The sequence below is a fragment of the Oncorhynchus tshawytscha genome, linkage group LG19, assembly GCF_018296145.1.
Source record: "Oncorhynchus tshawytscha isolate Ot180627B linkage group LG19, Otsh_v2.0, whole genome shotgun sequence".
NCBI lineage: Eukaryota > Metazoa > Chordata > Actinopteri > Salmoniformes > Salmonidae > Oncorhynchus > Oncorhynchus tshawytscha.
This window is the reverse complement of record NC_056447.1, coordinates 25,429,203-25,456,543: the sequence shown is the minus strand read 5'-3', so window position 1 is coordinate 25,456,543 and position 27,341 is coordinate 25,429,203. Positions and strand designations below refer to the sequence as shown.

At 42.3% G+C, this 27,341-nt stretch overlaps 3 protein-coding genes across 5 annotated transcripts in view; 2 read left to right on the top strand and 1 right to left on the bottom strand.

Annotated features, from left to right (window-relative positions):
- Positions 1–16,362, top strand: part of carmil2 (capping protein regulator and myosin 1 linker 2) — a 38,997-nt gene extending 22,635 nt beyond the window's left edge. The window contains exons 28-39 of one of the 2 annotated variants that reach the window (XM_024379396.2): positions 378–467; positions 622–688; positions 2,133–2,482; positions 6,153–6,259; positions 7,104–7,836; positions 7,935–8,039; positions 8,343–8,379; positions 12,639–12,713; positions 12,837–13,214; positions 13,842–13,952; positions 15,232–15,336; positions 16,025–16,362. In XM_024379396.2, the coding sequence (XP_024235164.1) occupies positions 378–467; positions 622–688; positions 2,133–2,482; positions 6,153–6,259; positions 7,104–7,836; positions 7,935–8,039; positions 8,343–8,379; positions 12,639–12,713; positions 12,837–13,214; positions 13,842–13,952; positions 15,232–15,336; positions 16,025–16,221 (2,355 nt within the window). In that variant the 3' untranslated portion in view covers positions 16,222–16,362. Of the gene's footprint in view, positions 1–377; positions 468–621; positions 689–2,132; positions 2,483–6,152; positions 6,260–7,103; positions 7,837–7,934; positions 8,040–8,342; positions 8,380–12,638; positions 12,714–12,836; positions 13,215–13,841; positions 13,953–15,231; positions 15,337–16,021 lie in introns of both variants that reach the window. The other variant, XM_024379395.2, reaches the window with a different exon arrangement.
- A 457-nt stretch (positions 16,363–16,819) lies between these two features.
- LOC112218534 (transmembrane protein 170A) lies at positions 16,820–23,166 on the bottom strand. The gene is made up of 3 exons (XM_024379399.2): positions 22,731–23,166; positions 19,122–19,292; positions 16,820–18,970 (listed from the first exon to the last, which is right to left on the bottom strand). Exons 1-3 carry the CDS (start codon positions 22,843–22,845, stop codon positions 18,840–18,842), a joined length of 417 nt encoding a protein of 138 aa, XP_024235167.1. The 5' UTR covers positions 22,846–23,166; the 3' UTR covers positions 16,820–18,839.
- Positions 23,167–23,217: 51 nt separating this feature from the next.
- The window catches only part of LOC112218533 (craniofacial development protein 1), a 46,628-nt gene continuing 42,504 nt past the window's right edge, over positions 23,218–27,341 (top strand). The window contains exons 1-4 of one of the 2 annotated variants that reach the window (XM_042301509.1): positions 23,218–23,612; positions 23,817–23,949; positions 24,130–24,361; positions 24,537–24,661. In XM_042301509.1, the coding sequence (XP_042157443.1) occupies positions 23,546–23,612; positions 23,817–23,949; positions 24,130–24,361; positions 24,537–24,661 (557 nt within the window). In that variant the 5' untranslated portion in view covers positions 23,218–23,545. The remainder of the gene's footprint in view (positions 23,613–23,816; positions 23,950–24,129; positions 24,362–24,536; positions 24,662–27,341) is intronic. The other variant, XM_024379397.2, reaches the window with a different exon arrangement.

Sequence of the window (27,341 nt, the reverse complement as noted above, 5' to 3'; positions counted from 1 at the left end):
TTTGTGATAAATGATCATATCTAAATTTGAAATGTCTTAGACAACAAATTGCAAGAACAGATCACTCTGGAGTTGGATGTTAACAGAATGCGTCATTTTGCCTATTAAACAGAAAAACTGTTTCATGTAAGAACTAGACAGGTCTGACGACGGGTCATATTTTATTTTATTTTAGCAAAAAAGTAGTGTGAGGTTCCAATAGATAGCTACACCTATACATGGAAAAAACAAGTTATTAACTACTGAAAACACTGAGTTCAACTACTGCATAATGTAGTTAAATTACTAGTTGAACTATGTATTTCCCTACTCCGCAACACTCGTTGTGTTGGGTGTGTTCGATTAGTATAACTGATCACCACCCTCCCTCACCTCAGGACCGTCATATGAGGGAGCAGACCACCTCTGGACTCAAAACCAACGTCCCTCATCTACGAGTGGTAGACCATGACTTCCCCATGGATGATGTAAGAGCTCTAACATAGCCCCTCTCTAAAACACACATAACCCACCATACTAAACAGTATATGCCAAACCATTGTTCCAGTCTACACAAGTATCTACATGACCTGCATTAGTTCTTGTTTAATACAACTATCTGAATTTCTCTCTCTTTCTCAGTATGTTCCTGTCATTTGGAGAAGCAGCATCCACTCCAAGAGTATCCGTCCAGCACCCTCAGTGAAAAGTAAGAACCAGGCTTGTCATCAGTCTAATTCTGATTTATTATACAGACTTTTTAGTAGGAAAGCTTGGAGTCTGGGATGAAACTAGGCAGATTGATTACAGTGTTAATCAGGTTTAGTTATTGGCTGCAGTCTGCTACAGAAAAATGCCCTTGACCTGTGATGTCAGCAGCTGCAATCAACCGCCACTGTGATTGGCTTAGAAAAAGGTTTCAACCAGAATTCACAGTTGAAAAGGTCAGGGGTCGTGTCTAAAGCATTTAATTATCCAGTTAGGAGTGAGCTCTAACAAAAGATGGTCAGAAGGGCAGTAACATGAAAATAATGGAGCCGTCACAACAAAGAGGGAGATTCCACTAGAGCAATATGTTTCTGGATTGTTCTGCGTAAATCCCTTTAGTGCAATGTGCTCTTAAGTACATCCCAAATCAGATTTGGAACCAGTCAAAATGTGTCAGTGTGTTACACTCCTCCTGTGAGTAGAAAATAACACTGCACTTTTTTAGCTCCTTGTCTGTGGAAAACTCTGTCAAGAGGCACCTTTAAGCCCATGTGTTTTACTGAACGTGAAGGGGTTATTGCTTATGTGTGTCATTCATGCAGCCCGGAACACTTGAGGGGCTGTCCCCCAATGCATCTTGGGAATTCCCCCTCCTTGTGATAGTGCTGTGTCAGGGTGCTGTAGGGTTAAGGTCCCATATCGGAGGGGAGATTCTGGTGGGCGGTGATGGAGGTGGTAGGGGGGGGGGTTTAATACTCTAGCCTCAACAAAAGATAATCAGCTGCCTGTCCAATAAAAAGGGCTGTGGCTAACTGGAGCATGGCCGGGTTACTTTCAGACCACTGAACCTCACTTGGGGGGACAGGGGAGGGAGGGAGAGGGGGGCACCGGCTTACAACCATTGTACAACACCTCCCCCTCCTTTGCCACTCTCTCCAGCTGTCCTGCTCTGCCGCTACCTGCAATCTGTCTCTCTCCCCATCTCTCTTTCTCTCTTGCGCCATCTCTTTTTTTGCTCTCTCCCTCTCTCGTCCGTCATTTAGATTCAGTGCTGTAAATCTGTCTGATTAGTCTCCTCTCTTCTCTGTGCTGTTGAGCCTATATCTATTGTCATCTGTCGGACTCCTCTTCCATCCATATTTTCTGTTTGTAGCTCTGATTTTTTTATTTGTCCTCTCCTCCCCCTTTCTTCATCAATGGTCTCTCAATCACTATTCTCAGCTCGTCCTCTCTCTCTCTCTCTCTCTCTCTCTCCCTCTCCCCCATTATATCTTACATCCCCTCCCAGTTTATCTTCACGTTATACATAGTTGCCCTATTTCTACATACATCCTATCATACGTCCTGTGCCTTTGTGTGTTGGTACCATTCCCTCTCTCTGTCCCCCGCTCTCTCTGTCCCCCGCTCTCTCTGTCTCTCTCTCTCTCTCGTGTTTCTCTCTGCAGGTCTCCTGGATGTGGACTCGGAGCAGCAGGCAAGAGAGAGCATGCATTATCAGCAGGAAGGAGCATGGGTAGGAGGGAATGTGCAGGCGTTGTCGTCAACGACGACACTGTCAGTCACAGTGGGAGGCCAGCTGAAATCCGAAGGCCCCTCCCACACAGGGAGAGAGGCGGATGCTGCTCCTGCTCCTGCAGCTGCTGCGGCTCTTAGCAACAGTGAGCCCCGGTGCCCTGAGCCCGCACCTCCTCAGGCCCCTATGGACCTGCCCATCGACTGCCACACACTGAGGCACTACACCCGCTCCAGGCCCAGACCCAACCGCCGGAACAGCAAGCCGCCCAGCAAGACCCAGGTAAGAGGCAACATGATGAGCACCATGGAGGATGGGGATGGAGGGAAGAAAGGGAGGCACAGACAGAAGAAGAGAGAGCGGGTGGGATGCAGGGAGAGGCTAATCAATTGTAGCGACAGAGTTGCTTTCTGACAGAAGGCTGGATGAGAAGGGATGGCGAGAAAGAGAGATGAGGGAAGAGAAAAATCAGGGTAGAGCAGAGAGGATGGTGATAGAGGGGGAGGGAAGAAGAGTTGTGATGGCGGTATTCAGGTTATTGCAGCCACAGCAGCAGAGGCAGTATCAGTGGCTTGCAGCTCTGGGCATTCTCTCTACATCTCCCTCCTTCCCTCTCTCTGTCGATCTGATTCTATTTCATTGTCTTGTCAGTACTGCTGCTGTAGCTGTTGATGTGTTGAGGAGCCATTTCTGTGTGTTTTCTCCATATTTCCCCTGCATTAACGGCAGTCCTGTGGTTCTCAGTGGTGGACTGGGGGCTGTCAGAACAGGGCGCTCTCCCCACACTGTTTGTGGATGGCTCTGCTCTGTGTGACTGCTGTAGCATTTTAATTATTCATGTTTTCACATCAAGGAGTGCTCCCTCTCTTTCACTATCGCTCTCCTGTCAATGCCCTTAGGAGAATCCCTCTTTTTACAGTGTAATATTGTTAAGGATTGTCAATGGGAACTGGTTGTGCACATGTGTGGGTGTGTGCCTGTGGGTATGTGTTTGCATGTATATATTCATCGTCGTGTTTGATTAGAATGTCTCAATGTTCAGCTGGTGCTTGGTGATGATTGATGGAGGTCTAGTGGTCTGTCTGTCTGTGTGACACTGTCTGTTTTGCCAACTGATCAAAGACAGCTCTCTGTTATGTGTGAAAAACAATGGTGCAGCCATCTTATAAACAGCACTTGTTCAAAATAAATTGTTTTCTTTGTAACATCATCTCTGTGTGTGTGTGTGTGTGTGTTTTTGTGTGCGTCTGTGTTTTGTGTGTCTGTTGTTAGTGCTGCTACATTGGTGTTGTAGTGTGATTCATTGTTTGTGTAGTAACAAGGGAATTGTTGTTCTTATTGCAGGTAACACTGTGCAATGGAATGTTTACCAATACCACATTAACTGGGTGTCTGTATCCCCTGTGTTGTCATTACTGGAACACAGTGTCTACACTTTGTTATTTAGACTGTATTCAAGGTGCCCCATTCTGTACTTCTGTATTTCCAGTGCTGTCGCTGGTTACCTGTGTGTCTGTAATACAATTGAAACAGTCCTGGGACCTGTGTGTCTGTAATACAATTGAAACAGTCCTGGGACCTGTGTGTCTGTAATACAATTGAAACAGTATTTCCAGTGCTGATGTCTGTGGCCACCTGTTTTCCTGAATAGTGATTGAAACAGTCCTGGGACCTGTGTACCTGTAATACAATTGAAACAGTCCTGGGACCTGTGTACCTGTAATACAATTGAAACAGTCCTGGGACCTGTGTGTCTGTAATACGATTGAAACAGTATTTCCAGTGCTGATGTCTGTGGCCACCTGTTTTCCTGAATAGTGATTGAAACAGTCCTGGGACCTGTGTGCCTGTAATACAATTGAAACAGTTTATTCATTGCTATTGTCCATGGTTACCTGTGCTTCTGTATAGTAATTGTTCATGCAGTTCATCCCTGTGTGGTTATCTGAGCCTCTGGGGTCACTATGCAGTCAGGAAGGACGGGCGGCCAGCTCAGATCAGAGATTTTCTGGAGAGGACGACTCTACTCCTCAGTTACCACAGAGATGAGAGGCAGATAGAACCGCTTTACCCTTCTATGGAAAAGGCAGAAGTTCACATATACTTGAAGCTAAGTGTTATGTAGCTGAATTTCTAGTTTTTTTGTGTCTGGATCTATAGGTTTTTATGAACATAAAACATGCATGTGTATCACAAGTAGGTTTGTCTAATGTGCATGTTGATAATGTAGCTAGTTGGCCTGGTGAAATAAGGGGCCAGGTGGTGGTTGTAGCTTGGAGGGCTGCTGGCTGGCTGTGTTGACTGTGGAAAAGGAAAGGGCAGGGTCTACTGTCATTCTGCTGTAACACTCACTGTGGTTGGTGGTGGTGGGACTGCTCCTTCTTCTGGGTGTGCCTGCTGCCTGGCCCACTTTGAATATGCTCACATGACTATCGACTGTATATTATTCCTGCAGCAGCATTTTATTACAGCTGTAGAAAAATGTAAAACAATCTGCTTTGGGTTTTTATGTAACAGCATTCCTCCCCAGAAAATGTCTTGCGTCAATGTTGCAGAGAGAGCTTCTTGTTGTCATGAGGTTTGCTCATAAACCATTCACTTGCCATCACTTAGTGCAATGTTGAAGCCAAAGCACAGCCAGTCCAGTGCTATATGAGGAATTTCACAGACAGCCTAGCAGTTGAATTCTGCAAATGGTGGAAACTCCTACTGAATGATGCTCTGGGAATGTGGGGGAGACTATTCCTTTGAAATCCAAGATATCATATTATCAAACATATGTCAGGGATTTCTCTTAGATTTGATGCTCACGGTTAATTGACTTATAGAATTAGTTTGAAATATCATTGAATGAGCAGAGCCCTCTACCTACATTGACATGTACTGTATGTGGGAAAAGGCCACCTATTGATGTCCTATTTACCATAATAGAAAATACACTGCAAAGACAATAGAGTCCCACCCCCTTCTACATTATGAAGAAACCAATGGACACACCCCTACCACACAGTCTATCAGTAACTGTTGCTATGCTAGAATAATAGATATAGATATAGATAGGGTATATGTATGAAAGTGTTAGTGTGTCGTCATCAATGGAAACACCATCCTTGTGCTTTATGGCAAGTATTTTTCTCTTCCTGAAGATAGAGTGGAGTGATGGGGATCGTTGCTCTCTGATTGGCTGGGAGGTACTAAATGATTTATAATCCATTTCTCATGCGGCGTGGCACACCATTTGCATATGTTTGTTATAGCTGTTCTGCAGTGGGTTGGTTATCCTGCTCTCTGTAACCACAGCGCCTAAAGGCCTCTCTCCTCCCTCACAGTCTGTTCAGCAGCAGCTGCACTCATAGACTGGCTAAATACAGAACATCGTCTCAGACACTGAGAAAACAGTCCTCGCCTTCACTCTCTTTCCACCCCTGAAAATTGTCAGCCAATACTAAATGTCAAAATATTGTGCACTGCCTGTTTGTATTTGAGTAAGCGACAGACAACCATTAAGAGATTGCTCTTCCCACCAGCCTGCTAAATAATAGTGAATACTGAATCTTTTAAATCATCACAGTAAAGAGCTGCTCTTCAGACTGGAACAGAGGAGAGAGTGGTGGTGGTGAAGGGGGTGTCTGAGAGATATAATCATATTGTGGAGGATCAGGGAGAGGATGGGGCTGAGGGGTTGTGTTCTCTGCTGGGACCTGAAGCACAGATGTGCCTGCTGCAGACACACACACTAATGGTCTATAGAATAGAGAGGATGATCTAGTGTGTGTGTGTGCGCGCATGCGTGTTTGTTCATAAACATATATTTTTCTCTCTTGCATATCTGTTGGCAAGCATCATAATCAGTATGTATACTGTGAGAGTGTACTCAGCCTACACTATTCAGTCACACAATGGTATTACCATAAGCATCCGCCAAGACTCTCTGTCGTGTGTGTGTGTGCAGGAGCAGGCAGCTGAGAGTGAAGAGAATGGAGCCAATGAGACCATTGGCAGGGTGGATGAGGGAGTAGAGGAGTTCTTCACTAAGAAGATCATCCATGATGACTCTCTGTAAGTATCCATATAGTAAACCTCCAAGTGAATACACCTTTCCATACTAACACAGATACGGCATGGATTTACTGCATGCACACACACTAAACAAACCAACTAACACTGGCTCTCTGCACACACACTAAACAAACCAACTAACACTGGCTCTCTGCACACACACTAAACAAACCAACTAACACTGGCTCTCTGCACCCACACTAAACAAACCAACTAACACTGGCTCTCTGCACACACACTAAACAAACCAACTAACACTGGCTCTCTGCACCCACACTAAACAAACCAACTAACACTGGCTCTCTGCACCCACACTAAACAAACCAACTAACACTGGCTCTCTGCACCCACACTAAACAAACCAACTAACACTGGCTCTCTGCACCCACACTAAACAAACCAACTAACACTGGCTCTCTGCACCCACACTAAACAAACCAACTAACACTGGCTCTCTGCACCCACACTAAACAAACCAACTAACACTGGCTCTCTGCACCCACACTAAACAAACCAACTAACACTGGCTCTCTGCACCCACACTAAACAAACCAACTAACACTGGCTCTCTGCACATGCATGTTCCCACACTCTCCACAAAGACTGACAGATATGGCAAAACACACCATGCATACATACTGTACAAACAGAAAGATAACAATGTTTTCGCAGAATGTTTGCCTACTGTGGTTGAAAATGATGTATCCCAAATACACAGCATCCCACTGATCCCATCCCAAAAGCCACAACATCCCATCACTAGATAGTGTGAACACTGAACAAGCACCACCACTGAATGGAGACTCAAGTGTTGTTGCTGTTTTGTGCTTCACCTCAATTGCAGAAAAGCGCAGAGGGAGGAGATCCTTGACAAAGCACAACCCACAGAGTCGACTTCCATCACCCCTGCCCCTCCCAGCACGTCTGTCCCGGCCCTGCCCCCCCCCTCCACCACCTCCTCTAGCACCTCTTCCTCCTCCGCGACTGAAACAACCACCCTTTCCTCCGCCCCCTCCAAAAACATCAAGAAGAAGTTTGGGGACTTCTTCGCCTTCAAGAAAGGCCGTGCCAGCCGGGGGTCGAAGGGCGAGGTTTGCCCAGAGGGCAAGGTCAAAAAGACCTCCATTGCAGATCTAATCAGACCACTCAGGGAGGCAAAAGAGAAGGAAAAAGAGAGGGAGCGAGACAAAAAGGAGAAATTGGAAGAGGAGAGGGGTGCTAAGGCCACCAGTGTTAATGATTCTGATGCCACCACAACAGTAAGAGCAGCAGAGGACAACACCATGGCCCCTGCCACTCCCTCTGACGTCGCCACTACCTCCGCCTCCCTGCCCACCAGTGCCTATGCCCAGGAGAAGGGGACCCCCATGTCCCCCAGCGCTCTGACCCCCAGCCCCGTCATCAGCCCTATTGGGGGATTCTTGGTGGAGAGGGAGAAGAGCCGGACTCTGGAGAAGAGCAGGACCCCAGATGGAGAGAGGAGGCTGAAGGCCACACGGCGCTCCCTCAGGGATGGGAAGTCCCAGTCCCTCATCCTGCTGACAGGCCTGGAGGATGGCACTGCCACACATGGAAAGGTAGGTACCACTCTGCACTGGTCAGAAAGCACATAGAACCAATCTGTGATAAACAAAATGCACATCATTTAGATATGCCTTTGGTCATCCTCTTCCAGAAACACGCATCTGAGAGCACATCCAGCCTTGAGCAGCGTCTCCACGTCATGCTCCACCGCATGGGGGTGACCAAGACACCTCCTGCAGACACAAAGACCAGCCAGGTGTGTGTGTTAATGTGTGATATGAATGGTTGTGGACCACCCTTCCTGTTCTCTACTTGACTATTTCCTTTCTGTTCTGAGCACACAGCTGTAGTGGGATTCATTAAGGATTACAGTACCATTGTGACATTAATGTAATGTGGCATGGCCTTGAATGTCTCAGTACCTGATGGTGAGGGTGTGACAGCCTCTGTATTGTAAATGATTTAATAGGGCTTATCCACTGCAGCCTGCATTTTCAGTCCAGGTAGGAGCACATAGGAGGATAACTCAAGAATAACATTGTCTTATATCCCCTTGTAGAACAAAGAAGAGGAGCTGAGAAAAGCCAACTCAGAGGGTAAGACTCTCCCCACTCCTGCTCAGCTGTGTGTCTGGGATCTGGGACTTCCTGTTCCTAGCTCCTCTTCACACTGTATGTAGGAGAGACTGGGGTTGGTTGTCACACTTACTGGTTAGTGTTTTCCTCTCAGGTTGAAGTTTGTCACAAATCTTGCCCTGGAGGCAGAACTGAGCGATTTCCCCTTAGATAGGCTAGCTGCAAAGTCAAAATTGGCTATGTTGTAAAAATTCATGAAAACAAATGAGCTTTTTGGTCTTAATTTAAGGTTAGGCATTAGAGTTAGCTGTGTGGTTAAGGTTAGTGTTAAGGTTAGGTTTAAAATCAGATTGAATGGCTTTGTGGCTGTGTCAGCTTGCGACTCCTTATGGAAATGAAATATATTGAATATATCTTTTTCATAATAAGATATAACAGTATATTATAATATACCTGTATATATCATTATTAGCCATAATGACAAAAATATATCAAGCATTATAATTATTTTAGATTAAAGTGCTAAGAGTGTGAATGAAACAATAATACCCCAATAAAATAACATGTACACACTACCGTTCAAAAGTTTGGGGTCACTTCGAAATGTCCTTGTTTTCCATGAAAACATTGATGAAATTAGTTGCAAAATGAATAGGAAATATAGTCAAGACATTGACCAGGTTATAAATAATCATTTTTAATTGAAATAATTTTGCAGCTATTACAGCCTTACAAACCTTTAGCATTCTAGTTGTTAATTTGTTGAGGTAATCTGAAGAGATTTCACCCCATGCTTCCTGAAGCACCTCCCACAAGTTGGATTGGTTTGATGGGCACTTCTTACGTACCATATGGTCAAGCTGCTCCCACAACAGCTCAATAGGGTTGAGATCCGGTGACTGTGTTGGCCACTCCATTATAGACAGAATACCAGCTGACTGCTTCTTCTCTAAACAGTTCTTGCATAGTTTGGAGCTGTGCTTTGGGTCATTGTCCTGTTGTAGGCCGAAAGTAGCTCCAATTAAGAGCCGTCCACAGGGTATGGCGTTGCAAAATGGAGTGATAGCCTTCCTTCTTCAAGATCCCTTTTACCTTTTACCCTGTACAAATGTACATAGAGGGAGCAGAGGGTCGGTTTGGGTAGGAGTATTTACTAGCCTCTCGAAGAACTTCATGATGACGAAAGTGAGTGTAACGGGTTGGTAGTCATTCAGTTCAGTTATTTTCACTTTCTTGGGCACCGGATGATAGTGGACATCTTGAAGCAGGCCTGATCTAGAGACAGATTGAAAATGTCCAAAAACACAACAGCTACCTGGTCTGCACATTCTCTGAGGGTGCGGCTAGGGATGCCGTCTAGGCCAGCAGCCTTGCAAAGGTTAACAGGTTTGAATGACATAAATGTGTCCACCGTGGAGACCGTAAGCACATAAAGTGGGGCAAAAAAGCATTTAGTCAGCCACCAATTGTGCAAGTTCTCCCACTTAAGAAGATGAGAGGCCTGTAATTTTCATCATAGGTACACTTCAACTATGACAGACAAAATGAGGAAAAAAAATCCAGAAAATCACATTGTAGGATTTTTAATGAATTTATTTGCAAATGAGTATTTGGTCACCTACAAACAAGCAAGATTTCTGGCTCTCACAGACCTGTAACTTCTTCTTTAAGAGGCTCCTCTGGCCTCCACTCATTACCTGTATTAATGGCACCTGTTTGAACTTGTTATCAGTATAAAAGACACTTGTCCACAACCTCAAACAGTCACACTCCAAACTCCACTATGGCCAAGACCAAAGAGCTGTCAAAGGACACCAGAAACAAAATTGTAGACCTGCATCGGGCTGGGAAGACTGAATCTGCAATAGGTAAGCAGCTTGGTTTGAAGAAATCAACTGTGGGAGCAATTATTAGGAAATGGAAGACATACAAGACCACTGATAATCTCCCTCGATTAGAGATTATGGGGCTCCACGCAAGATCTCACCCTGCGGGGTCAAAATGATTACAAGAACGGTGAACAGAAATCCCAGAACCACATGGGGGGACCTAGTGAATGACCTACAGAGAGCTGGGACCAAAGTAACAAAGCCTACCATCAGTAACACACTACGCCGCCAGGGACTCAAATCCTGCAGTGCCAGACGTGTCCCCTTGCTTAAGCCAGTACATGTCCAGGCCCGTCTGAAGTTTGCTAGAGAGCATTTGGATGATCCAGAAGAAGATTGGGAGAACGTCATATGGTCAGATGAAACCAAAATTGAACTTTTTTGGTAAAAACTCAACTCGTTGTGTTTGGAGGACAAAAAATGAGTTAAACTTTTGTTATTGACCAAATACTTATTTTCCACCATAATTTGCAAATAAATTCATTAAAAAATCCTACAATCCTACTCATTTTGTCTGTCATAGTTGAAGTGTACCTATGATAAATTACAGGCCTCTCATCTTTTTAAGTGGGAGAACTTGCACAATTGGTGGCTGACTAAATACTTTTTTGCCCCACTGTAACTCAAGTTCTCCTCAGAGGCTCTCCTCGGCAGCTCGGTCGTTTTGCATTGGTGTCCGAGACATGACGGGCTTTATTTTTGTAATCCTTTATCGTTAGAAGCCCCTGCCACATACGCCTCATATCCGACCTGTTGAATTGCTCCTCCATGCTGTCCCTATACTTGTCACATGTAGTATATTCAGTGTAGTATATTCATAAGTGAAAAAAGTAAAGCTGTAAACATTTGTGTTAACTCAATGTTTTGTTGAAAACAAGGAATGCTTTTTCACACAGGAAGAGGTGTGCGTGTTTGTGAATGTTGCTGACTCTGTTGGAGAAGCAGGTTCGGAACGGACCAAAACAGAACCAATCATAGATATCCATGTTTCCCAAGTTTTGACAGCACAGTATACAGTAGAGCACAGTCAAGAAAAGTAGTGTATTCAGTAGAGTATAGTTCAGTAGAATACAGTATAGTATAATGTATTGTATCTCAACTGTACTGTACTCTACTGAATTAAACTCAACTGTACGGTACTCTACTTTGCTGTACTCTACTATACTGAATTAAACTGTACTGTACTATACTGTACTGTACTCTGCTGAATTAAACTCTATTGTACTGTACTGTCCAAACTTGTGAAGCATAGAGGTCTTTTCAACATCCGGAAAACAAGTCTTCTATGCATCTTCTCAATGTAATTTAGCTTACTGGGCACATTGTTACAATGGAGATGGTTGTCAGATTGTGACAAGCAACCTAAACATCAATGTGACAACCATTCCCAATCTTAATTAGCATGCTAATTAATATGCTAGTTACCACATGGCTTGATCTAGGAACTCACAAATAGGCTTGAAATAAAGCTCTCCCTTTCCTATTTAAAAAAAAAAATGTTTATGGATACTCCCATCATACAACTATTTATTAAAGAAATAACAAGCATATTAATATTTAATTTCACAGATGAAAAATGCAGTTATTCCTCTCACCTCAGTGTTTTGTTATCCTGACCTGAATTGACCAGATGGATGATCTCTCCTATAGAGGACACACATTTTTATCGGTCTCCCCTACAGATCCTTTCCTGCTGATAGGAACGTGGCAGCATCTCAGGTTTGCTGTAGACGTGGAGACTAAGTCAACTTAGAGTTGGCTGGTTGCGCTAGATGTCAATGTCTAATCTTACAGTTGTTGAATTGTAGACTGTCAAGTAAAAGTGTTGCTGTGACACTAGTGATGTGATTTGACAGTAGATGCTAGTATAATGTAAACTGCAGTTGTTGTGCTTCTTGAGTAACCCTTGAAAATACAAAGGAACCTATAGATATTATTCTTCAGAATTTTGATTTGATAAAAATGTAAAAACTGTGCTTATTTCTGTCAAATTCATCTTCAGATGGTGAAGGCCAGTGAGGTAAAGGTTAACAGAGAAATCAATTCTACATCTATAAATAAAAGTGATACCTGGAGTTGACCGAAATTTAGAGCAGGTCAGAGAGGCTCACGGGAGGTCAGAGCTACACAGACAGGCCAGCCTGGGAGTAATTTTGTCCATCTGTCACTCAGTGCTGGAGGTCAGGGGTCAGTTCACACATCCACTCAGAGGGGAACTCGGCACTGTCAGCCAATGGCTTGTGCTCTAAAGGTGACAGTGACAGCTCCCTTTGATGTCTTTTGTGTGGATTTGTCTGTTTTTTTCCGTGTCAGGCTGCTTCAATTATGGAGGGGCTCATCGTATGTGTAGGTGAACTTCCCCGTTTGCTATAATCTTCTTCTCTTTCTCAGGTGCAATTCTTGACAAAAAACCTGAACCTCCAACCACGTTGATGAAGCCTCGCACTATGTCCACATCAGCTTCAGGTAATTCTGACACTTAAAGCTGGTGAATGGATGTCCATGTAATAAATCCACCCATACTCCAAACCAATATATAAATGTTATGTTGCAGTAATGACTTCAGTGCTACCGCCCTTCTCTCCTCAGACACCAGGTGGCCAATCAGAGCAGGCCTAACTCCTCTGGAGGCTCTCCGAACAGATAAGCCCCTCCTCCCAGGACGACCCATCGGCCCCCTCCCTCCCAAGCCCACAGTGGCAGGCAAACCCCCTCTCCCTGCCCCCCAGCAGCCCCCTGCTGCAGCTAGGATGTCCCCGGGGTTCCCCCGGCAGCCAAGCAAAGCCACAGGCCCAGAGACCCAGCCAACAGAACCAGAGCCCTCCCAGAGCCAGACCCAGCCCCAGCAGAGGGAGCCCCCCTGCCCCTCCCCCCGCAAGGAGACTCCCCCTGCCCCATCGCCACGCAGGGGACCCTCTGCCCTGGAGAGCAGGGAGCGCTCTGAGAGAGCACAATCAGTTACTGAAGGTACACTTATATACAGTCCTCACCTCTCCTTGGTGACAAAATATATGAGCAACTTTGGTGTTTTTCTGTCTGAGCAGAAAAAGACCAAGCTAGCTTGTATTTGTCTCTTCTCTTTGTCTCTCAAACTCTCTTTGATTATTTGTCTTCCATTATGAGCTTAATATTAAATAATGCAAGAACAGTGAATGCTCAGAGCATGATAATTACTTCAGTGTCTCTCTGTTTTCATATACTGTAATATTTTGTGGAAGGCAGCTCCTAATGCACTTGTCTGTATTGGAAAGATTGTTTTACACAATCGCACAGAGCTGAGATCAATCCTGGGAGTCCATTTGCCAGGAGTTGGACTGTATTGGTTTTGACTCAGCAATGCCTAATTCGAATGACTGAATTACCACCACCAATATGAAGCACCCACTCATATTTTGTTATTTGGGTTCAGATTATGGCAGAGGATGGCATCCCAAACATGTGAGCCAAACATGTGTTGGGTAGTGCAATGCCTGGTCTGGTCTTTTTTTGAACATGAATGTCATTGTGACTCAAGTGTCAAGTGCCTAAACCCACCTCCAGTTATGTTGTGTGTGATTGTGTATCTGAGTCCTGTGTGTCTTGGTCGTCCCCTAGAGAGCCTTCCTAAACCCCGGCCCCGCATGAAGCCCTCTCCCCAGCGGAGAGCTGTGTCTGTCTACGATGACTCTCTCCTCCGAGAACATGCTGCTCTGCTGGACTATGAAGGTAAGCTCAGCAGCAGAGAGAGAGCACTTCCTGCTGGACACCACAGGCTACTGCAGAGGATCAGAGCCATGTAAAGCCTATACTGTGTGTATACAGTATCACACTCCTTGACCTTTTCAACATTTTGTTGTGTTACAGCCTGAATTTAAAATTTATTAAATGTAGCTTATGTGTCACTGGCCTACACTCAATACGCCATAGTGTCAAAGTGGAAAAACATTGTTTTTAGACATTTTTACAAATTCATAAATTAAAAGCTGAAATGTCTTGAGTCAATAAGTATTCAACCCCTTTGTTATGGCAAGCCTAAACAAGTTCAGGAGTAAATATTTGCTTAACAAGTAGCATGGATTCACTCTGTGTGCAATAATAGTGTTTAACATGATTTTTGAGTGACTACCTCATCTCTGTACCCCACACATACAATTATCTGTAAGGTCCCTCAGTCGAGCAGTGAATTTTAAACAGATTTGACCACAAAGACCAGGGAGGTTTTCCAATGCCTCGCAATACGCCCAGTTACTACAAAAGATACAGGCATTCCTAATTCAGTTGCCGGAGAGGAAAGAAACCGCTCAGGGATTTCACCATGAGGCCAATAGTGACTTTAAAACAGTTTAATGGCTGTGATAGGAGAAAACTGAAGGTGGATCAACATTATAGTTACTCCACAATACTAACCTAAATGACAGAGTGAAAAGAGGGAAGCCTGTACAGAATACATCACTGAGTACCACTCTTCATATTTTCAAGCATGGTGGTGGCTGCATCATGTTATGGGTATGCTTGTCATCAGCAAGGACTAGGGAATTTTTATGATAAAAATAAACACAGGCAACATCCTAGAGGAAACCTTGTTCAGTCCACTTTCTAACAGACACTGGGAGACAAATTCACCTTTCAGCAGGACAAAAACCTAAAACACAGGTCCAAATATACACTGTAGTAGCTTACCAAGATGACATTGAATGTTCCTGAGTTACAGTTTTGACTTCAATCGGCTTGAAAACCTATGGCTAGACTTGAAAATGTCTGTCTAGCAAGATTCAACAGCCAACTTGACAGCACTTGAAGAGTTCCTTAAGGAATAATGTGCAAATATTGTAAAATCCAGGTGTGCAAGCTCTTAGAGATTTACCCAGAAAGACTCTAGCGTATTGATTGACACAGGTGTGTGTCATATACATTGAAAATACTAGCTGTGTTCATAGATGTCCTGCTGCACTTTGGATATGAGGAAAATTCCTGAGGCAGGTTATTTCTTTCCTCTCCTTCTCAGAGCTGAAGGCAACATTGCCACGATTGCAGAGGTCACCAGCCCAGAAACGTGCCAACCCCGGGGAGCTCCCTACCTGTAGTGAGGACCAGCCTGAGGGGAAGGATGGTGAGTAAAATCCTCAGAGGAAGAAATCTTGACAATTACATTTTATACTGAGTGTTTTTACACATGGGGGATTATAAGTTACTAAGTGAAAATGGTTTGAAAGAGAGATTTTAAGATGTGTATGGCTGTAAAATGGATGCTCTTTTTGAGGCATTGTGCCAAATGTACAAATGTTTGGTTTGGGACCTATAAGCCTTGGACTAATGGGCATATGCTTACTTCCTCCCCTTCTTTCTGCTTTGTTCTATAATAATAACTCACCCATCAGGCCCTCAGCACCACATACACTGTAGTGCAATTACCATCCTATTATATCTCAAATACTTGTTTGCATTCTGACACAGGGATATTCATCACATTTCCTGGCAAATCACCTTCAATTACAGACATGAAGGAGGACTGAATATCAGGTCCTTAATGTGACAGGTTTATTAAAGCGATGCTTCATCATTATGCCCACAACCTTCAGTAAATATCTACCTTACAGCATGCTATAGAGTGCAGCTATTAACATCTAGAATAACCTTGTTTTGGTTTAAATAGAAATTACTTATTGAATGATAAATCTAATCAAGAAACTTCTGTTTTTCTTTTCACTGTTCAATTTTGTCAGGTTGTCTTGTTCTCTGTTGTCCTTGAGATTGAAAATCTAATCTCTGCTGTGTCTTATTAATAATCCAAACAGCAGAGGAGGAGAGGACTGGCGAGGGGATGGACAGCTGGCCAATAACAGAGGACAAGCCAGGGCCAAGCCCAGTGGGGACCAGTCAGGGAGAGAGCACAGTAGAGAAGAGGGGAGAGACTGTCTCACAGCAGCACACAGCACAGGCAGAAACATCAGACCAAAGAACTGAACCCCCCTTACCAGAGACACACATGGATTGAGCTGCGCATAGTCTATTTTCTATCATGTCTACCTTTGCCTTGCACGCCAGATTATGGAAAAATAATTATAAACAAAATGTTTTAAAGAGTAAATCCATACATATACTTGTTAATTATTAAAAAGTTGATTTTGAAGTGTCATTAAGTGCACTTTCCTCACTGCTTTAATTTGATGCACAAAACTACAAAACCTTGGTTCATTCATCAATATCAATTCATTATCAAATATTCAGCAGTGTTTTGCCTGAAGTGCATGGAAAACATGAAACGGCCAAGGAAACACATCTCAGTGATGCTCATATAAAGCGCCAGGCTGTCTCATGGAGTGCAGCCTGGATCGTGGCCCCCTCATGATGAGTCATCTGTGTGTAGTTTCTCCTTGGTAACGCCACATTACTCCCTCCGTCCGCCACTGAGCCATGCTGCTGCTGGGAGTTGGCTAGTGGAGGCAGTAAAGGCACAGGAGTGCCATCTGTGTGTATGGAGAGGCAGGAAGATAGAGCAGGAGATAAATAATCAGTATTTACTCTGGTGTCATGCAGTATTGTCAAAATGAGTTGAAATCAGTCTGGTGTAAATCAATACACTACTCAAATGATTAATGGAAACATTTTTTATTACATGAAAATATTAACAATTGGCACTTAATTTACTGTAATAAAATCAACCTTGTAAAAAACAAAATCAATCCATGGATTCAAATCACATGATAAATAAAAAGCATTAACTTAATGGAAATTGAGACAAACCAAACAGTGTGCAGTCATGCTACAATGAGGAAAGTTAAAGAACTTTAGAAAAAATAAACTCTGGAATTGAGGTGTCCAAGGCTTAGATAAGCAGAGCATGGCTTTCAACATGTCACTGCCAGGACGTAGACCAGCTCTGGCCTGCTGTTAACTTTAATCACCACAAATGTCTACATTACAATAATGATTCACAACCCAGTAGTGTTATCGCCAAGCCAACCTCAATATCCTAATTTATTCCTATAACCTGTCTGCTCTCAATCCACCCCTTGTATTATTTACTGCGCTTATAATGACCACTACACTGAGGTCACTAATCTGCTGATAGTTTTGGACAATCTGCATGCAGCGGTGTTAAACTAAAATGTTTTTATTATTGAACTGTAATTAATGCTTCATTTCACTAGTCTTTGCTACTCTTGGCATGTAATAAGAGATCTCTGCAAAGTTGTGATTTGTTTTTTCTTGCTAAATTTGACTTTACCCTTGTCCTTACACACGACTCCAGATTTATACTCAAGATACACTGTCAAAATCCTTAAAGTAGGATTTTCGGACATGGGGGCTTTCAGTTCAAACTAAATTGGTTCTCTTTGGTAAAAGTTTAAGAAATTCCACAAGGGATTTTAAGGAAATTAGATTCACATTCATGGTTTAGAGTGAGGTTGCCTCTTCCTTTAGCATAATCAATGCCAAAGTAACAATATATTACACTATTCCTATATACTGTTCACCATTAACACCAAGGCCAATATAAAATTAACAAAAACTGAGCAATGCTGCAAAGGTTCTTGAAAGAGATATACAATTCTATAAGTGTGTTGATGCCAGATAACCAAGTGCAGTCTGCTACTGTTAAGATTTCACTCAGAAAGAAGTGTTGCATACACACTGGACGTAACCCGCTGATCAACCATCTGAAAATACCCCTAACAACATAGAAAAATATTTAAGAGAATAAAATACATGGATCAACTCTATTCCTTATGGCAGTGGTATATTGAAGTCCAGAGCCTGATGGTGTTCTGTTCTACTTGACCATTAATTGCAGCCTCCTGATGTCCCAGGTCTGAATCAGTCCTTGATTAGAAGGGAACAATGAAAAAAACGCTGCGGAACTAGCTTCGAGGTCGAGAGTTGAGTTTAGGGCCCCATGGTTCTCAGCAATATACAGAATGCCTCTATGCTTACAGAATAAACTGGAATGGGCTTAAATATTATGTACAAACTTTCTTTTACACACCCCAAGTAGGAACGTTAAAGTATAGACAATCTCTAATGCTATAAAACACGTGGAAATAACAAAGCTTAAAGTTGTAGCTATGTCTGACTTAAAATATTTAAAATGTCAATACCAATGTCATATCATCGAGCACTGTGCCTCATTGTAAAGATATTACACCTCACAATCAAGACATTGTATTAAGCTGAATGACTTGGAGGAGCAGAGAATGTTCTCCTTTAGTGTTTCTCTAAAGGCATGCAGGCTCAGACATGTATAGGCTAGTCTTTTACAGGCCGTTGAACAGTAAAACTTAAGAGTTTACTCAACCAAATTGTAGAGTGCAATTTTTCTGGAATGTTTCATTCCCAGCCATGTGTATGATACACATATAACTCACAAAATGAGAAGGCTAGTTCAGAGTATAGTGCCACAGCCACACAACAATCTGAATGAAGAAGACAGAGCCTCTGGTTAGTCCTGAAATATACCACTTTGGAAAAGAATCATGTATCAAACAAAGAGTCATCCGGTAACGGTTATAGAAAATAAGGCCTCTGAAGGAACAGCTGTCTCTTGCATATGCCGTCCTGCTGATTGCATGTTCTTTCCCCCTCACTCCCTTCTTGAATTCCTGTGTCCTTGTGCTAGAGTGTAGCTAGGACTCTGAGGAAGGATATAATGAGAACACAGAAGGACTGGCCCACTCCAAATACCAAGGCCTCCAAGGAGATCATCCTCTTCCCTGCTGCTTTGTAAACCCCAGCTATGGCAGCACCTACAAGCACAAATATTTTTGTTTTGTTGAGAGCAATGTATAAAATAATTTGAACATCATGGCTTTGAGCACTGAGTTGATGAGTAGTGATGTTTGTGTACTATAATGGATCATGTTTATAGCTTATCAGAAGATGAGGTGAGTAACTCACTGGTAAGGACTCCACCACACACAAGGCCCACGATGCCCATCAGTAGGATGGCGATGGGCATGAAGCGGGCCATCTTGTGTTGTCGCAGGGTGGCGAGGGCCAGGAGAGCAGCGGGGAGGTGGAACACCAGTGAAGAGACAGCAGCCCACAAGAAGACTCCATACCACATCTCTGAGTGAAAGAGCAGAGGGAGTTAAGCAACTGAAGGAAGTAAGTGTAGGTAGGTTTAAGGGCGTTGGTTTGAATCCAAGCCCGGCTGGGGGGGATCTGCCGATGTGCCCTTGAGCAAGGCACTTAACCCTAACTACTGCTGTAAGTCGCTCTGGATATGAGCATCTGCTAGATGACTAAAATTTAAAAAATGCAAATGCATCATGATATAATAGAGCTATTCCATGTAAATGGACCCATGAGCACCAACAGGTGAAGTTCATAGGAGCATGTCAAAGGAAAGCCAAGAGTCCGTTTTTTATTAAGGTATGTATATACACATTTCTCCAACCAATTTCTATCCTAAAGTTAGGAATAAGCAAATGCTTTGATTTCTGGTCAAACAAATGGAAAAGAGGTCTTAAAAAACATTAACCAGAAAAAGTCTTAAAAGATATTAGAAATATGTTGAAGTAAAGACCCCTGCCTAATATCAACATTTATATTTCGTTTTGGAGAAATGAATTGCCTTTAAGTTAAAAAAAAAAATATTGCCTACTGTACTGTAATTCTGTTCCCAAAAAACCCACATACAGTGCTGCGAAAACATTTTTTCCCCCTTTCTGATTCTCCCAATTTTTTATTATGAATATTATCAGATCTCCAACCAAAACCTAATATTGGATAAAAGGAACCTGAGTTTACAACTAACAAAAAATGTATAACCATTTTCATGTAGACTTGGATTGTGTGTTTTGGATCATTGTCGTGCTTTATGACCCAGCTGTGCTTCAGCTCACAGACAGAGGGCCTGACATTCTCCTGTACAATTCTCTGATACAGATCACAATTCATGGTTCCTTCTATTAAGGCAAGTAGTCCAGGTCCTGAGGCTGCAAAGCATCCCCAAACCATCACACCACCATGCTTGACCGTTGGTATTTGATTTGGAAACTCAGGTTTCCTTTATCTAATATAAGGTTTTGGTTGAAGATCTGATAATTCAGTATAAAAAAAAATACACCAAAGTAGACAAAATTATAAAGGGGGCAAATACTTTCACAGTACTGTATCGAAGATATTTTCTCATTTCTCTCCCTCATGAGGAGGGAGGATAGTAAAAGTAATAGTAGATCTACCAATTAGTTATCGTGTTTCTACTGATGACAATTGTGTTAATTATTAAGTGGGCCTAATTAAAATGCATCATTCTGTTACCAAATCAGTAATAGAATGAGGGAAAAATATATAACAGAATTACTGCAATAGAATTGTCTACAATGGGAAATCATAGTAGTCACAAACCACAGTTGGGTCACCTGTTACAGTCCTCCCTTCCACTAGTATACCGCTTTTTTCTGTTGTGTTGTGGTAAAAGCAAGAGTGTGAAAACAGTCTGGGCAACCCCCCCTCCAGTTAATTTCACCACTCTCTTTCCATTTACTGTAACTAGCATCCTCACCCACTGACCACCAACCAATACAAGACGTCCCTGGACATTGAAAAGTAATGTAAATTTGGTCAGTCCGCCCTGGCCTTGATTTCAACGTTGATTTTTGGTCAGGTTCGGAATGGCCTTGACTTCGGACTAAATCTGAACCAATCATAGACGCCTAGTTTCAGAAGTTTGGACAGCACAGTTCAGTAAAGAAAAGTGGAGTATAGTTCAGTACTACAGTGGAGTAGAGTTCAGTACAGTAGAGCAAACTAGAGTACAGTATAATACTCTACAGCACTGAACTATACTCAACTAAACTATACTGTGCTCCGATTCAGAGGGGATGGGTTAAATGTGGAAGACACATTTCAACTGAATACATTCAGTTGTCCAACTGACTAGGTATCCCCCTTTCCACTGTACTGAACTCTACTATGATGTCCAAACTTGTGAAACTCAGAAGTCTATGATTGATACAGATTTGGTCCAGTCCGGACCAAATGTGGTCTTGTTCGGGGGCAGAGCTCATTAAAATAACCAGTTTGTAGAATAATACCCAAATATGCATGATATTGCATATTTCTACCTTTGTGTACCTATTCAGGATACACCAATGTAAAGAGAATGACATTCATATCCATAATTATGCATTTCTGTAGTACTGATCAGGTATCCATGATGTCATTCTGTTGTTGTTTTTCAACTCAAGGTGTCATAGCTGACACCCCATTAATTCTTTCTACAGAATTTTGAATCTTAATTCAGAGTAGACTTAACAGTTTTTGGAAAACATGGTCACATAAAATCTGTTTATCATCATTCTGTTACTACATTTTGCATCTGCACTGTTCTTCAAGTAGCCTAAATGTGTTATTTTATTTCCTGTGTTAACTGTTAAAAGTGATCTAGCTAGTCCTTGTGCATTGAGTTGTATCGTTTTTGTTTGGCGTGCATTTTAAAGTGAACCTTCAGAGTCTCAGCGTCATTCTGTTACCAAGGAATTGCCCAGAGGTTACACCAGGGCTTCCCAAACTCGGTGCACGTTTTCTGTTTTTGCCCTAGCACTACACAACTGATTCAAATAATAAACTATTCACCAAGCTTTGATCTTTTGAATCAGTTGCTATCAGACTGTATAATAACTCTAGCTCTTAACGGTTCTCCTAAAAATTGTATCAAACAAATTTAATTAAAAAAAAAAGACATTTTAATATTTAAAATGTGCATCATGAAACATTTCCTGTAATGTTTTCAATTGTTCAATATTCTATTTATCACATGCGCCGAATACAACAGGTGTAATAGACCTTACAGTGAAATGCTTACTTAGAAGCCCTTAACCAACACTGCTGTTTTCAGAAAGTAAGAGCTAAGATTGATGTCACGTATTATGTATTTTAAATTAGTGTTTTACAATTATTAGTAATGTAAATTATGCATTTCTTATGTTTTATCTGTAAGCAAGAATAAATCAACTCAAACTCAGTGTTAGGGCAAAAACTAAAAAACGTTGACCGAGTTTGGGAAATGCTGGGTTACACAGACATTACACACATGCCTGTTGTCTCTGACACGTGTTCTGAATTCAATACTACCTACCCAGTACCCATGTTTCACATTCATAATGTAAAACTGACCCCTATATAACGCAGCAAAATAATATAAACTGCTAAAGATTAAACATTATATACACATCTCTCACACACAGACTGGAGAATAATATTTCTCACAAACACATGGAACTTTCTCTAAAAAAGACCACTGCATTGGTGACTAATATATGAATTAACGTTAGGGGCAATTTAAAGCTGTCCGCTTGTACGATAGCTAATATTCTTGTTATTGCCAGCTAACACAAGATTAGCTACTCAGTGTACGTTCACATAAACTAACGTTATCTATGTTAACTTAGATTGCTTACTAGTTAGCTACGTTAAATCGGTTAACGAAACATTCACTTTAGGTTTACAGCGAAAACTGTTCGGCTGGATACAACAGAGCGAGGCGAGATTGAATCTCACCTGAGAAGTCGCTAAGCGATGTGTCGTTGCCTCGATTGGTGCCATTTTTCCTTGGGACCAAATTCAAGCTAAGAATTTGCTGAACAAACCCAATCTCGTTATATCCGTTATGCATGTCTTATGCACATGAGACCACGAATATCCGAATAACACCATGAGAACATTAAAGTTGGATCTAGCAAGTCCACAAGGGTTGGGTTGGTTGATCTTCCTGAATATATCTGTTAGCTCATGTAGCTTGATGTCAACACGACGTGGTTTGACGTCACGCCGTTAACATACTCAAAGGGCTACAAAAACGATTTCACAATCGTAATACGCTAGCTAGCATGTTGAACATAATTTACAAAGAGTATTGACATGTACAAATATAACAATGCAATCGATAAAGAAACCGGTATTTAATTTCCAACAACAAATATGCTATAAACCCGTCGTTCTTAACGATTTGTTGATCCTGTGGACTTGCCGTAGTAGAACAGGAAGTCAACAGCTACCAGATAATTACTCATTGAGCTCCTCCCTGTAGCTAGTCACCAAAGCCACACGTTTTCATAGTGTAGAAACTTGTTTAGTATTTGTTCGTTAATTTAGTTGTAGGTATAATAAGCTATACAGCTAGAAACAGTTGATAGATTTCTCAATTATTTTGTAACCGCGTGATACTAGCTACAGCCAGGGTTTGTCAGACAACCGGTGCTTTGCCTTTGTAACTTGCTGACGTTACTGGAGACAGCTATCTAGCCAACTATCCATACATTCCCCGCTGTGTTTACTATTGGTAGAACGTGTAGGCTCTTTCTGGAGGGGAAATTATGAATTACTCAGATTATGATTCCGATGGCTATTCTTCAAATGCAGATCAAGACTATGTCCCATCTGGTAAGGTTACTTCCACAAGCAGATAGACATGCAATGCTAGAGTTGACTATATATTTTATTACACGTGACAGAACATCATAACCACTCTATACAGTAGTTATGCACTGTAGGTGTCATATTCTTCATGTATGCTTGATGAAAGCTACTGTATTTGTCATTCAATTCAAGTCTTCTAATCAGGGTTGTTGTGTGATTGAATGATAGATGACAACCTTAGTGAAGATGACATGAATGAATGTGTGAAAGAGGATGGTCTGGAAGGGGATGACCAGCATGGCCAACAGTCTGATAATGTCACCAAGAAGAAAAAGAAGAAAGGCCAACACATTGGCATGAGGTGAGTGATTCAACACTTTTGTGTTTGGCTCAGTTTTTAGACCATTGGTGTGCAGTGATTGCTTTGTTTTGCTCAGTTTTTCTTGTAAAGTCCATGTTGTTAGTCTGCTGGAATTGGTGGATGACAATGTACTACTATATTTGTACATTATTTTCCTACTGCACTTGTCAATCCTCATAGGAAAAGAAAGAAAGGAGGACTGAAGTTAGAGGAGACACTGCATGATGGCAGTGTGGAGGATCAGAAAGTAGAGCAGGGGGAGGAGAGAGAGTTTTCTACTCCCAGGCCCAAGAAGGAGGAGGATGAAGAGAAAAAGAAGAAGGCAGATGATTTGTGGGCCAGTTTTCTGAGTGATGTTGGTCACAAATCCAAGCCACCTACCCCAGTGCCGCAGGCTACTACTAAACAGCAGGTATTGCACCAAATATAACAACTCCTGGCCTGTAGAGATACACCAGGCATATGATAGTTGGAACCTGGGTTCCTGTTAAAGTTTGGTGGTTGTGCATGTTTTTTGCATTGGAATCAAGTTTTCAGTTTTTGGACTCTGATGTTTAACACCTGTTTTGTTTTATTATCTCCACCAGGCTGCACCCACAGACAGTCCGAAGAAGCCCATTTCGGCTCCATCAGAACCTCAACTACCAGAGCCTAAAGAGCCCTCTAAAGTCACCATCACTAAGGTGTTTGACTTTGCTGGGGAAGAGGTCCGGTAAGTTTAGACCACTGGTGGACAATCAATCAAATTGATTTATAAAGCCCTTCTTACATCAGCTGATGTCACAAAGTGCTGTACAGAAACCCAGCCTAAAACCCTAAACGGCAAGCAATGCAGGTGTAGAAGCACGGTGGCTAGGAAAAACTCCCTAGAAAGGCCAAAACCTAGGAAGAAACCTAGAGAGGAACCAGACTATGTGGGGTGGCCAGTCCTCTTCTGGCTGTGCCGGGTGGAGATTATAACAGAACATGGACAAGATGTTCAAATGTTCATAAATGACCAGCAGGGTCAAATAATAATAATCACAGTGGTTGTAGAGGGTGCAACAGGTCAGCACTTCAGGAGTAAATGTCAGTTGGCTTTTCATAGCTGATCATTCAGAGTATCTCTACCACACCTGCTGTCTCTAGAGAGTTGAAAACAGCAGGTCTGGGACAAAGTAGCACGTACGGTGAACAGGTCAGGGTTCCATAGCCGCAGGCAGAACAGTTGAAACTGGAGCAGTAGCACGACCAGGTGGACTGGGGACAGCAAGGAGTCATCAGGCCAGGAAGTCCTGAGGCATGGTCCTAGGGCTCAGGTCCTCCGAGAGGAGGGAGGGAGAGCGGAGAGAGAGAGAGAGAGCATACTTAAATTCACACAGGACACCAGATAAGACAGGAGAAATACTCCAGATATAACAGACTGACCCTAGCCCTCTAAGACATAAAATATTGCAGCATAAATACTGGAGGCTGAGACAGGAGGGGTCTATGCATATACTGGTAGATGTACACTCTGACCACCTGATGGCAGTGCAACCTAACAGTTGAAACCTTCACATTGTTCCTGAGAAAGTGTCTGAATTCCACAGCATACTGTAGCATTTTGATTTATGAGTTACAACACCAAATGTCAGTTTACAGGCCAAATAATGTGCTGGGAAAGTGTTTTTACTCAATCGGGGTCTCACCAGTAGTATTATCTATATAATATGAAGCACATTAAAGGACTTTGTTTATTTTCTCTGAAAGCCCTAATTATTGCAACATATGATTACCATTGCACACAGGCAGCTATAACCCAGACCCTAATGGATGCAATCCCCTTAAGGAATGTATTCCCAGAGGGATGTACTGGTTGACCTTAGTATTGGACTGTTCTCCTACACCGTGGTGTATTGGCACATCTTATCCCTGTCATTATGTTCTATTTGAGAAGAGAGTTAGGTCTATTATATCTGATGGAGTGCAGTGTCTGTTGAGGGATTCAGATGCTGTATCATCCACTACACTCAGGGTCGGCATTAGCCTTTTGGAGTCACTAAGCGAGATTTGGTTGGGGGTCCCCCCACCTCGAGGCAAAACATTTGTGGCCCCTCTCTTGACGCAGAGTAACTTTCCTTTAATTCTACAAATTTTGCAATGGGTGGAGAGAGAATTTAGCTATTTTTTACAACACATTTAATTAAATTCTATAATTGTGTCATTGGGTAGAGAGATATAATGTGCAGTTTTGCAGTACATTTCCTGCAATTCTAAAATACAGGGTGGAAACTTGTGTTTTTGCACCTCCACTTTTTTACCAGCAAATTATCATAATCCATTGGGTAAACTGGTCTGTATCTAAACAATATGACCATTTCATAAATGGTAAAATAGCTTGTGATGTGATTGCATTTTGGAAGCCCGCTCCCCCTGTTCCCCAAAGATGAATGGTTTTGACCATGCTCTCTCTACTGCTTTGATTAGTGTAGCTAGAAATCACAATTGCCTGTTTTTTATTGAAAAGGTACCCGCAAAAGAAAATGTCACAAACTTGTTTATCTATTTTGTGATGTTACATTTGTTTTGGTGTTTTGTTTCGTGTCCGATGCACTGATGGTGTTACATATAATTTGCGACATGCATCATGAGCAAAGTCATTGCCATTTCACTTTTTCTAGCTATAAGAACAATGGCATGAGCATGGACTTATTTGGCATTGCTGTAGCGCATCGAAATAGCCTGCAAGCAGCCTACCAAATTTTGCACCCTGTCTTTACAATGTAGAAAAATGTATCTGTAGTCCAAATCATTCATTGGTCAGGCTATCCATATTACGGGTGCTTCATCTTATTATTTTTATTTCTATGGCGGACTCAATTTATGGAACATGGCAAAACTTGAGATAACAATAGATGGCAAATTCAAAGATACTGATTTCCCCTATCCATCTGTGGCAGAGTTTTCCCTAAATGCTTATGACAAATCCAGCTCAAGAACCTGCTATTGCATAGCCAGCTGGCTAATATTTTGAATACGGTGTAGCAACAACAGATAACATTAGCTAGCTAGATAACATTAGCATGCTAGCTAACTACACTGACAGCTGTCAGTGCCCTACTTGTTGTTATTTCTCCACTCCAAATGGAAATCACCACAACGTTCTCACCCCCTGCACCTGGTGTGTTTTACTATTCTTACTCACAATAGTAAGAACCCCGACATAATATATATATATATATATATATATATATATATATGTATGTATATTTAAAATAAAATTGGACCAGGGGCCCTAAGTGACCACATGGTTGTGTAGATGGGGTGCTAGAAGCGAGTGCAGGGTTTAAGGAGGAAAGGGAGAAGAAACAGAAGAGTGAGAGGCAGAGGCATAGCCTTGAATAAAAAATTACCACTTGGCAGGAGATGGA

Bases quoted from the DNA above. Each gene is read 5' to 3' on its own strand.
- LOC112218534 (XM_024379399.2), bottom strand. From the start codon at position 22,845: ATGCATAACGGATATAACGAGATTGGGTTTGTTCAGCAAATTCTTAGC. The intron at 19,293-22,730 runs GTGAGATTCAAT...TCTTTCACTCAG, and splicing joins ATCGCTTAGCGACTTCTCAG to AGATGTGGTATGGAGTCTTC. The intron at 18,971-19,121 runs GTGAGTTACTCA...TTGTGCTTGTAG, and splicing joins GTGTGGTGGAGTCCTTACCA to GTGCTGCCATAGCTGGGGTT.